Genomic DNA, 13,019 nt, shown 5'->3' with positions numbered 1-13,019 from the left:
AGATCCCCCCTCAGCCTTCTCTTGTGGAGGCTGAACAGGTTCAGGTCCCATAGCCTGTACTCATAGGGCCTGCCCTGCTGCCCTCTGATCATGCGAGTGGCCCTCCTCTGGACCCTCTCCATGCTGTCCACAGCCCTCTTGAATAGTTTATAACAGGCCACAAGATCCCCCCTCAGCCTTCTCTTTTGGAGGCTGAACAGGTTCAGGTCCCGCAGCCTGTACTCATAGGGCCTGCCCTGTTGTCCCCTGATCATGCGGGTGGCCCTCCTCTGGACCCTCTCCATGCTGTTGACATCCCTCTTGAAGTGTGGCACCCAGAACTGGACGCAATACTCCAGCTGCGGCCTGACCAGCGCCGCATAGAGGGGAAGGATCACCTCTTTGGACCTGCTCGAGATGCATCTGTGGATGCATGCCAAGGTGTGGTTGGCCTTCCTGACTGCTTTTGATGGAAGCTAGTTTCCATATAAACTGATTTCCACAAGTTCCAAATTTTCAGTAGGAAAATTTCCATTTTACCAACATTTATCCACCTCTCTCTCTCTCTCTAATATATATATAAATTGAGTGCAAGACCTCTTAAAAAGGCAATAATGAAAAAGATCTCATCTCATTAACAGAATGTGTGCCTTAGAAACAGAAGAGAAAACAGAAAGTTCCAGCATGTCCAGTTCAGACATGTCTGAACCTTTGATATTCTAACTCAAAATGAAATATGTGACTTGACTGTTGAATCAAATGGTAGCATTTAGGTTTCACTGGGCCTAACATTAAAGAGCAATTGCCAAAGTTGCTCCAGTGCCTGATAGCAGCTTTAGTCTGTAGGCCTCATGCTCTGTTTTGCGCTGCAAAAAAATGTGTCAGTTCATCTACATCTCCCATGATGCATGAAGGTGGGTCAGCAAGAGGGAGATTGCAGTGTATCTTCAAAAATATAGTCCAGTCAATGAGCTCGGGCTACAAGGGAGAATGGGAGCATGTGGCAAGGCACCACAACAGCTCTGGTGAACACAGAAGAATATCATACTGACTCAGGACAGAAATTTCAAATTCTGTTCAACAAATTCTCTCTCTCTCTCTCTATATATATGTGTGTGTGTACACACACACACACACACACACACAGAGAAAGAGAGAGAGAGGTATGACCACCCTTGTCAGTGGTGGGGGCTAGACTAAGGCAGAACCTGCTAATATGTCGTATGAGCACCTTTCTGGGATTTCTACCCACCCCCCCTCCAAGTTTTATGTTTTGGTTCTTGTGCCTGTATTTGCAAAGAACTCTTACACACGTGACGTATTGCAGGGCAATCTTCTTAACTGCTGTAAAATAGGAACAGTAGATCTGGCTCAGGTCTTATTTACACTGGTTCTATATCTATCTATCTATATATATGAGAGAGAGAGAGAGAGAGAATTTGTTGAACAGAATTTGAAATTTCTGTCCTGAGTCAGTATGATATTCTTCTGTGTTCACCAGAGCTGTTGTGGTGCCTTGCCACATGCTCCCATTCTCCCTTGTAGCCCGAGCTCATTGACTGGGCTATATTTTTGAAGATACACTGCAATCTCCCTCTTGCTGACCCACCTTCATGCATCATGGGAGATGTAGATGAACTGACATTTTTTTGCAGCGCAAAACAGAGCATGAGGCCTACAGACTAAAGCTGCTATCAGGCACTGGAGCAACTTTGGCAAATTTTATTTTCATTATTGCCTTTTTAAGAGGTCTTGCACTCAATTTTTAAGTAATTTATAGCAACTTTTTTCCCCGGAGATTATGCTTAGTCTGACTCCACTTTAGCTTGTTTGCACTGACACCTACTGGCAGAAAACTGGTTTCAAAGAGCTTTCTGTTTTATTGAAAGCATTACTGCAGTGGTCTTGCTTACTAGAAGACTGCTGCCAGAGGGCAGTATCCCTAGCCATTCTATCTAGGATATTTCCTCTCCCTTATTGATGGCAACACCTTAATCAAACAATTTATGTTCAGTTCAAGTCTCTACTTTGAGTCCATATACACCGATTACCCTTTCTAAAGATACATTACCCTCTTTTTGATGCTTAAGATGATGATTCCTACCACTATGAGAATGTGGTGGAAGTGATTATGACACCTTTTTCTTTTAACAGTAATAATTATTAGTGCCCAAAAGTATGATGGGTATGTTGCACAATCAAGTACGCGTTTTCTGTGCCCTGAGGAGCATACTGGTCTACCCACTCTACATATATATATATATATATATATATATAGCTACATGACTGTCTGCTTATAGTGGGAATCTTAAGAATTCTAATGCACTAATCACCTTTTGGTCCCAAAAAATGAAATGTCACTTGCAATTGTGACACATGCCAAAGTTCATAAGGTCAAGGAAATACAGTTTTTTAGTGAAATATTATGGTATTTTATTAGTATGATAAACTAGATAAATGTTATCTAAGTACTCCAGGACAGAAGTTCAATGACTTTCCTTGCTCTGTTCTTGAGAATGACAAATACAGTGTTACTACAGTATAAAGAATAATAGTGCTTGTCACCATTGCCAATCAAATATAAACACATCTGGTCAATCAGACATATGAATTTTTTGCCAAAGCATAACAATTTAAAACCAGCAAAAAAGACAATTTCTAATTAGCTTAAAACAAATTTATCTTGCAGTTTGTATAACCCCAATAAAATTAGTACACATCAGAAAATAATACAAGTATTTGATTTGTGCCTGCCTGTTCTATTGTCATTTTTTTTAATCAAAAATGAAGTGTAAAGAAACTGAAGGATGCTATCAAGAATACGTCTCTCTAAATATCTCTACTTCTCAGTATTTCTGATTTGATGACTGCATTCTACTTTGCATCAGCACTGCAGATGCATCATCACTGCATCTAGCAGTGAAAAGGATGGCTTTGGCACCATATCTGAGTGCGTTCACATTATTTGAACGTTAGGGTCCATTTGCTCAATCACTCATTCAGTCAAATGCTTGCCAGACAAGAACTCAATGGGCAACAGCAACTATTTCCACAACCTCTGCTAGAATTCATTTTTGTTCTGGGCATCATTAACAAAACCCCCTGGGTGCAGTGAGCTGGACTTTAACTGCATTCCAGGACTCTAGGCTGCTGCAACAAACTGGAAATTCTGCAACAGGCTCATTAAAATATTTAAGTTTTTAATGAGCTAGGGAGGCAGTTGGGAATTATAGGATAGATATTTGTGTAAAACAACCCAAGGTATAATGATCAAAGGAATTATCTATATCAAATCTGTCCAACTGGCAGCCCATGTGGCCTGCAAGGGGTAAGTTTGTGGTCCCTGGGTTCCCACATGGCTGCTCCCCCCCCCGCATTGCTTTGTCTGCAGCAGCAGCAGCAGCAGCCAGATGCTTTTGGCTTCCTGCCCCTCTGGCTTCTGCTTCCAAGGGGCAGGGCAGAGCAGCATAGCACAACCTACAGTGCTGGGGAAAACCCATGGTGTGTGGATGTGTCACAGTGCTGAAGAGAGCACACACCCAGGGAGCTGGGGCACCTATGCCTGTGAGTGGTGCAGAGCGGGTGAGGGAAACACCTGTGTGTATGGCTCAGCAATAGGAGGAAGCAACTGGTGCAGCGGGGGGGCACCTGTACTGGTGTGGCCCATGGGGCATGAGGCCCCTGCTGATACAGCCCATGGGGCATGAGGCCCCTGGCTGCTAAGAAGTTGGGAAGCACTGACTTAAATGATCTTCTGTAGGTTTCAGAAGCCCACTGAGGTGAATGAGACTGTTTCCATACCAGAGCTGCTGTCTCATCTTGTCTGAAGGCTCAGAGGACAGCAGCACCCTGTTGGTTTAAATCCACAACATAGTTTAATGATTTTCTTTACAATCACAATCTATTTTTGAAATCAAGGCTTAGGATGCTGAGGCCAGGCACAGGTTCCAGAGTAAGTCCCTTGGCCTTGGAATCATAAAATGAGCAGGGACCTGACCAGCAGCTAGAGCTGGGCTAAACTCTTTCAATGAACAGCAAATTCACTGAAAAATGGTGTTTTAATTTTTCCAGATCTATTGCTAATGCCACATTTGAGCCCCTGGGTTCTGATAGTTCACAGGCATTGAGGACATCCATTGGAAAGTGAAGTCAATGGCATCTAAGCTTTGAAAACAGAGGGTATGGTGCATTATTCAGTCAGTGCTATGCTGATCACTGCTGCCCCTGCTTCCCATGTGCTAGCTTCCTAACTGGAGCAGCTGCGTGAGCTATCAGCAGAGCCTATCAACATCTGGCCTGGGACATCACGTGTATGGAGTGGCTGTGGCATATGTCAGCGTGATACCTTGCACCAGTTAGACAGACTTACAGAGTTCCACATACTGATGAGCCACGTGAAACATCGGGTTCTAGGCATCTCAGGTTGGATGCTCCAGATCAGCGAGTACTTTTGACCCAATAACTGCGTGCTTCACTATCTGTAGCATAACAACACAGGGGTGACTGGGGCATCTTCTCCCAGTGCAAACTAGGAGTGGGAAGGGTGGCAGTGAAATACTGCTACTGCTGCTGTGCTATTGTGTTGGTGGCATGAGCAGCAGCTGGAAGTCACCACTCTCCCCATGTGTTGTAGCTGCCCCAGGCATCCAGCTGCATTGCTTCACCTCTCCTCAATTCCTTACCTATGGACTAGATAATCTTTGGGATTGGATGGCAATAATGCTACCCTCTGATCTCACAGGGGGGCTGCCCAGCTGCTTGTAAAGCACTTACGTATGCCACTGAAAAGCATAAGAAGATTAATTCTTTAAAGCAATGTGCACACATTTGAACATCATGTAGGAACACAGACCTGTCTGATTTCCTGGCAAAAAGGCTCCTTGATTCTTCTTTCCCCTGCTGTTTATTTCTCATACTATTCCTGTCTATCCCACACATTCCCAGACAATATAGAAATCAGGACACCAGAACTGGAGTCATGTAAGTAACGTGCAGGCATATTGTTATTAGCTTCTTTTAGCATCTCTCCCTCTTCCCATCAGCATCACTTCCATCTTACCTGGATTAATCTCGAGTCAGTTGCCTCTCATCCATATGCTTATCTCTTACAGGCACTGGGAATTGCTGCTGTTTCTGTCTGCTGAAAATGAGATGTAAAACCAGGTGTCATCAGCATATTGATGGACAGTGTATTGGTTCCACCAATCTCTCAGCAACTCCAGTGAGGCTCATTTATACATGGAAAAGGAGAAGAGATGCAGCTGAGCCCAGGTGGACTCCACATGAAAGGGCTCTTAAGGCAGAAGAGAAATTTCCCATCCCTATTCATTGGATTCCAATTGAAGGAGCTATTAGAAATCATTGAGTGCTTCACCCCAATCCTTTTATGCTTGTTGGTATCACCTTCTGATTGTCTTTCCTTATAAACTTTTAGAGTGCTAGGCAGAACATGATGGCTGCATATACATGTACTCTGATGTAGGAAGGCACATTTATTTAGAGCAGTTCTCGGGCAGCCGCTCTAATTAAAATGACTCACTGTTACATGTATTAAGCCCCAGCATGTTTAAAAATGTCTGCAGGATGCTTTATTCAAACCTCAGTTGATGAGTTTTAGTTAAAGCACCCTGCGGCCATTTAAAAATGTATCTGGGCTTAATACATGTGACACTACAGTGACACTGCAGCAGTCTAATTAGAACGCCAAAGAGCATGTGAATAGTCAGCCACAGGGTGTAATTTCAGGGATGCCACGATGCATGTCACTTTTATAGGATAGCTTAACTCTGCGCAAACTGGAATTAGAATTATGTTACCTATAATTACATTTAAACAATCTAATTGTTGGCACTGGAGAGTCTGGCATGATTCTCTGATCAACAGGGACAATGACTTTTTTTTCCCCCTGAGAACTGTTTGCCAAGAAATTAATCTATAACATAGTCCTGCAATATAGTTCTAACAAAAATACCTATGAGGTCATGGTTTTAAAGACCACATATCTGATTACTGTGGATATAATTTAAGATGACAGGAGACAAAGAAGGCTTGAAGTTAACTTTTGATTAGGGATACTTTTCATACTAAAGACACTGGAAAGTTGGGCCTAGATAGGCCATCAGTCTGAGTGTGGCACTTCTTACATTCATTAAAGAAGGCTCAACTTTCCAATGGGTGGCTCCAAGACAACAGATATTGCAGAGATACAATAGGGATTAAATAGCTACATTACTTACTTCTCCTACATTAAGAAATTTTAGAGTAAAGAAATGCAAACAGACAGAGTTTTTGGCCTCTTGCTGCAGCCAATAGAGTAAGGGTCCAGAGGGTGGTAGGAAAAATGCTGTAGAGCAAAAGGCTGTACCCCAAAAGGATACAGTGCCAACTGATCCTTAGATGATGCAGCTAAGGTGTAACATATAGTGTACCATAGACCATACTATATAATACTTCAACAGCCATTTCACTACTGCACTGGCTCAAGACAATGGAGGCAGGGGTAATAACAGAAAGGTGCCACTCCCCCAGCTGCAAGGAGTGCAAAGGTAGGACAGTTACAAACTGAGTCCAAAACAAGGACTCTGGGAAGGAGCTCTGGTAAGTTGTACTGCTACCAGAAAACACTGGGGAGAATTTGATCTCTGTGCCCATGTCTTTGGGTGGACAGAGGCTATAGTTATATATAGTGCAGCTGACATTGTTCCCTATTCTTGCACAACTGTTCAGATCTCCTGGCAAACAGAAGCAAGGCCCTGCCTTCTCCTCACTCCCAATAGCATACTGTCGACCAGGGAGCACTCACAAGAACTCAGGTTCTAAAATTCTTCCACACCTTTACATGGATCATACAAGGTGTGGAGGAAGAGAGTCTTTGTCCATTCCTTCCGTTGCACACTCACAAAACAGCATGGAAGAGCAAGGCTTTATATTAAGAACACTAAAAGCCAGAACAGGTAAAAGGAGCACACGGGTTTTCGCTGTCTTCACAGCCTGCACAGGGATTAGACAGAATTGCTGACCCCTCACTCGCTGGAGCATAGCAACTCTCTTTTCCACAATTCCACAAAGCAACTGTGGTGGCACTGGAGCTTCTCCCTCTTCCCTCCCCTATCCTGATCAAGCAGAGCAAGCCAGCTTGTTGTGGGAAGGGTGGTAAGATGCACAAAACAATATAGTACCACAGTTGAGCCCCAGATGCTTTTCTGAAAGTCCTGCTAGACACAGGCCAGATTCTGTCTGTATCCTAAGTGGTAAAGAAATGCTGAAGAGGCTTTATAGCCTATTTGATCAGCTTCTTAGGGACTCCCTTCAGCACAAGGGAAATCCTTGTGCAGCTCGCTCTACACCAAACTTCCCAGTCTTTATCATAAGAGACATTAAGGCTATGACTGGTAAAAAAAGGAGGCAGATGAGTGCTTACTTGGTACAGTAATTCCTAGCTCTCTGGCAGCTGCAGGGGGGATACACAAAGCATAAGTATTCTGAGGATGCTCTAAATTACACCTGGTTAAAACTGACTTTGGTAGCCTGGGGGATTATCAAGATGACACAAATCTCTCTTTTTGCCCCTTCCTCATCAGGTCCTGTGCCAAGCAGGGAAGAATTGGACCCAATCTGTTTACTTCTGAAAAGAAAGGTGTTAAGATGACCAGCCAGAAGCTCCCAACAGCTATAGTTCTCAGCACATGTCCTTAACCACCTTTGAGGAACTGAGTATTTTATATAATGGTTGATCTAAAAGAGCTGCCGTTAGAAGGAGAGAGGACATACATGTCTTGGTTGATGATTGACTGCCACTAAGCAGAAAACCTAACCAAGCAACACAGTATTTTGAACCATTGTAAAAAAATATGGATGATTTCGAATTACAAGACATTTTACTTAGAACCTGTAAACAATACCTAATTCAGACATATTTTCAACTATTCTGTCTTAGGACCATAGGAAAGTAAGGCTGAAAGAAAACTCACAAGGTCTAGACCCTGTTCAACACAGAAACACCCCTGACCAGACCATCCCAGCCAAGCAAGCAGGAAGCAACTGTGACCCCCTGAAACCTGAGATTCTGCTCCTGTCTTTGTTTCAAGGTAATTTGCATCATCACAGATCCTCACAGGAGGTGAGAGGCTCCATAGCAGCTATGAACTGACTGCCCAGAGGAGTTTTCCATCTACTGATTCCTCTGTGATATCCTATGAAATATGAACTTCCATTTCTACCCAGAACTTTTACAATCTTTCCTCCAATGCCTGATGAAGGGTGTTTGTGCCCGAAAGCTTGCAATTAAAATTTTTGTTTTTGCAAAAATCTTGTTCGTCTAATAAAAGATATCATTTTTACTACGAGTCCTGATTGCCTTTTCCTCTAGTGCAGACCAATATGGCTACAACCTGGATACCTAACCTGCTCTTGAAAACTTCCAAGCATGGTGATTCCAGAGTCTCTTGGTAACCCGTTTCAATGCTTGACCACCCACATAATCAGAAAGTTCCGCCTAACCTCCAACCTAAATTCCCCTTCCTGAAGCTTGAGGCCATTGCTCCTAGTTTTGTCCCCTGTGACCATAGAGAAGAACCCATCTCTATCCTTTCCATAATCGTCCTTCACGTATTTGAAGGCTGTTATCAAATCCTCCTTCAGCCTTCCCTTCTCCACACTAAATAGCCCTACTTCTTTCAGCCTTTCCTCAAAAGTTATGTTTCTCACATTTCTAATCATTTTTGTTCCTCTCTGTTGGACTCTTCAATCTGTCCTCCACAAGTGTATTGAAGTGTGGGACCCAAAACTGGCACAGGACACCAGGCAAGGCCTCACCAGTGCTAAATAGAGCAGAAGAATCACTTCCCATGCTGTTGGGGTTTTTTTTGCAATAAAAGCACATGGTTGGTTTATATTCAGCTTATGGTCCATCATAATCCCCAGGTCTTTCCCTGCAGTACTACAGCCTAGCTAGTCATTTCCCAGTCTTTATTTGTGCATGAAATTATTCTGTCCCAAGAGCAGGATTTGGCCATTGTCCTTGTTGAATCTCATTTGATTGATTGCAGACCATTACTCCAGTCTATCCATGTCATTCTGGATTCTAGCTCTACCCAACAATGACATTATCAGCAAATTTGCCAAGCGAGCACTTGATCCCACCACCCAAATCATTAGTGACAACATGAAACAATACCAAACCCAAGACAGACCCTGAGTAACTCACTTGATACCTCCTCCCATCTAGACATTGAGCCATTGATGACGACTTGTTGAGCAGGATAATGTAACCAATTTTGTATGCATCTTATGGTACTTTCACCTAGTCTGCATTTTCTGGACTTGTTTAGGAGAATATCATGGGAGACGATGTCCAAAGCCATGCTAAAGTCAAGGTATATCACATGCACTACTCATCCCCACATCCACAGAGCCTGTCATCTTATTATAGAAGGAAATCAGGTTGGTCACCTATGCCTTGCTCTTGGTGACTCCATGCTGGCTGTTCCTGATCACCTTGCTCTCCTCTAGGTCCTTCATAATAGATTCCTTGAGGATTAATGCTATGATCTTGGAAGGTATTGAGGTCAGGCTGACTAATCTGTAACTCCTTTCCTTAAAGATGGGCACTATATTTGCCCCTTTTCCAGACATCTGGGATCTCACCCAACCTCCACAAGCTCTCAGAGGAGAGCTAAAGGCTCTGAAAATTACCTCAGCCAATTTCTTCAGTACCCTGTGGTGCATGCCATCTGGCCCTGCTGACTTGAAAGCATCCAGCTTCTCAAATTAATCTCTAACCTGCTCTTCTACTACTCTAGGTTGTTTCTTTTCTTCCCTATCTTTGCTGCCAGCTGCCTTATCTGGTAACTTCCCCTATTTGAGAAGACTAAGGCAAAAAACATTCACTACTTGAGCCTTCTCTGCCTCATCTGTAACTAGATTGCCTTCAACATTTTGTAAGTGACCTATGGCTTCTCTGGTCTTCCTTTTACTTTTGACATATTTATAGAATCCCTTTTTATTGCCTTTTACATCCCTTGCCAGCTGCATCTGAAATTTTACCTTGGCCTTCCAATTTTTTTCCCTACATACCCATGCAATGTTTTTCTCTAGTACTATGACCGAGTTTCCACTTTTTATAAGATTCCTTTTTGAGCTGCAACTTATTGAGAGACTGGTGTTTATCCAGGCTGTTCTCCTGTTGATTTTAAACTAGAGTTGAAAGAGCAAATACCAAAAATCAGTCACAAGGGTGGCTGTGAACATCTCCATCCCAAACTGCAAACTGTTAAGTGGAAAATAGAAGACACGTTCACAACATCGGTTTTTATTTGGTGAAATCCTTAGAAGTATCAAACCACTGGATCAACTTAACTACTTATTTTCAATACATTAAAAACATCTAAGAAAACTTTCTTTTCGACTCCAACATGGACAAATGCAGCTGTAGCTTCCTTATTTTCTTTCCTCAGGAAAATCACTTCTTTAGCATCTTTTACACAATTTGTAAGTGTTTCTTTCTTGATGTTCTGCAGCTACTCAGGTGATAGGGAAACATATTAGATGCAACAACAGGTCAAAAAAAGAAAAGTGAAAAAATGCATACACACCAGCAATTATACCCTACAGACACACACGCATGCACACACACACACACACACACACACCCACCCACCCCCCTATCAAGAAAAGATCTTATCTGGACAGGACCATTCGGAGGTCTTTTAATCTGACCTATGTCCTCCTGTCTATCCTATGATGCTTGGACTGACAACCATGTGCCTGCAGGCCAGTAGCTTCTGTTATACTGCCTTCCATGTATTTTCTGAGGCCAGTTTCCTTACATTCCCTCTCTGCGTATTGTTCTGCAATGCTAAGCAACAGGAGCAATTTCAACTCCAGCTTGTAAAGAGATTCCATTTTTAATGGGAAGAGACAACAAAGAAACTATAGTATTTATCTTCCTATCTAATCTAAGCTAAACTATCTGTCTACCTATAGAAAGGAATACTGGAGTTTCAGGAAAGTCTACATTTAGCCATCTAAACTCTGCAACTCTTGCTCGTGATGTTTCCCTCAAACCAAGGGCCAGGGCAAAAGGAGAAGCCTACAAAACCCAAGATGCTAGATGCTGTACACAAAGAAGCAGTCAGTCAGTCTCATGATTTTTAGAAGACTTCTCTTTTAAATGGCTTTTCTGGCATTACCTCCCACTCTTCCAAGAGTTGTTTGGATTTTAGCTGTTTCCTCCAGGACTTATCTGTAGCAGCCCTGGAGAAATGCAGTTGGCATTACTAACTTCTTTGGGTGGCATTAAATCATGACTAAATTTGAAGTAAAAAATTCATAGGATCAGCAAGGAAATTATTGTAGTTCCTGGTACTGTAGAAGCTGGTTTTCTCCTCTACTTCCTTTAATCAATCTCTAGCTCTCTTTAAAACCCATATAGAATGCCAAACCTGCAGACAGCTAGCAGATAAGCTTCAATATGGAACTGGGGGAAACACAACTGGTAGGAGGCAGCTGCTACAATCTCAATTCCTCTTCCTTGTAGGAACAGAAGAGTAATTCTGATGGTACTTATATCCTTAAACTATCCTATTAAACTATCCTATTAAAAACCAAAGAAAAAATTACTTTAGAGAAAACTGCATTGAAATAATGAAAGATCAAGGTGATTCACAGGTAAATATTTACCTTCTAATATATGGGCACTGTGGGACTACCTTTTGGTTTTAAATGGCAGTTATCACATTTTAGCAAATCTATCACAGTACTCCAGGTTATACAATCACTCACTTGCTTATGGTCAGGAATGAAATCCTACCAGCTTTGATAATTTATTCTTTTCTTGGGAACAAAAAGAAGAGGCTAATCTAGATGCAATAAAAAGATGCAATGTGTGGAACCCTACTCCATCGCCCCTCCAAAACGTTTTAAAATCCAAACTTAAATTTTGCAAAGGAATAAACACCTCAACTCCCATTGTTGTCATAGGCTTAACCACATTCAGTGTCTTGAAGGGGTTACTCAGAACCTGGCAGAATCACATTCAGTGCTCATGACTGTATTCACCTGCACAGACTGCAAGGAAGTTGCTTTGTAAGCTCTGCTCCAATGCCACAGCACACACATACCAAAAGGGCTGAACCCACTCAAACCAGGTAAAATTGGCATAACTGCTACAAGTCAGGATATGTTTGCTTTGTCAAAAATGATTGCATTGTAACTATAATAGTACCTATATAGTATTATAAATAATGGTACCTATTTATTCTAACAACTCATAAAAAGCATAGAGCATATTATTATTAAAAACAATTCAACTTCCTAAATGGTCTCAGCAGTGGCAGATTCTTGCTTTACTCCTTTAATTCCTTCTGACTTCCCGTCCCTTTAAAGGCTGTGGTGGCCGGTAGTTTCTCAGTAAGTAGCAGGCTGCCTCACCCTCACCAGTACACAGAAGGCTGCGGAATTTGGCTAGCTGCAGATGAAAAGAGGTATAAAAGTTCAGCAAAGAAATGTCATGCTTATGCTAAATAAAAAGCTTAGCAATAAACATTAACATACTTGTCACCTTTATTCCTCCAGGAAGTACGGGGATCACATTTCCCAGGACAAGTGTAGAACACCAATCTGCCATTTCTGACTTTGTTCTTGTTAGCTACAATTTCTCATTTATACCTTGCAAGTAAGTATTGCTCAAGAAGAAAGTGGGTATAGAATTCACTGATTGCATATATTCACACTTGCTTCCTCCTAATCTGAAGCCAAAAATATTCTCTAAAAGTGATTTTTAAGCTTGATTTTGCAGCTTGAAGGCCAACTCAATTCATACCAATTGCTTCTTACCATAAGGATTGCCTGGTAACCCACATAAACAGGCAGGCAAAATCTGATTATAGGCTTTCTTGTTCTACAAACATTTTTACTCTGTTAGGAATTATGAATGCTGTATTTAAAAAGACTTATCTGGTTTCCATGTTGTGTCATTTAACTGGCATACAAACACAATGCAAATAATTGTTAGGAATGAACCTGCATCATAACATCAAACC

At 42.1% G+C, this 13,019-nt stretch overlaps 1 protein-coding gene across 3 annotated transcripts in view; it reads right to left on the bottom strand.

Moving 5' to 3' along the window:
* The window catches only part of LOC109320034 (carbonic anhydrase 13-like), a 52,824-nt gene that overhangs the window by 16,710 nt on the left and 23,095 nt on the right, over nt 1-13,019 (bottom strand). For 2 of the 3 annotated variants that reach the window (XM_019549957.1, XM_019549969.1), the window contains one exon: nt 11,127-12,445. In XM_019549957.1, the coding sequence (XP_019405502.1) occupies nt 12,332-12,445 (114 nt within the window). In that variant the 3' untranslated portion in view covers nt 11,127-12,331. Of the gene's footprint in view, nt 1-5,038; nt 5,120-11,126; nt 12,446-13,019 lie in introns of those variants that run through there. The other variant, XR_002103705.1, reaches the window with a different exon arrangement.

The sequence above is a fragment of the Crocodylus porosus genome, unplaced genomic scaffold (assembly GCF_001723895.1).
Source record: "Crocodylus porosus isolate Cpor-Errol unplaced genomic scaffold, CroPor_comp1, whole genome shotgun sequence".
NCBI classification, from domain to species: domain Eukaryota; kingdom Metazoa; phylum Chordata; order Crocodylia; family Crocodylidae; genus Crocodylus; species Crocodylus porosus.
This window is presented reverse-complemented; position numbering and strand designations above follow the sequence as displayed.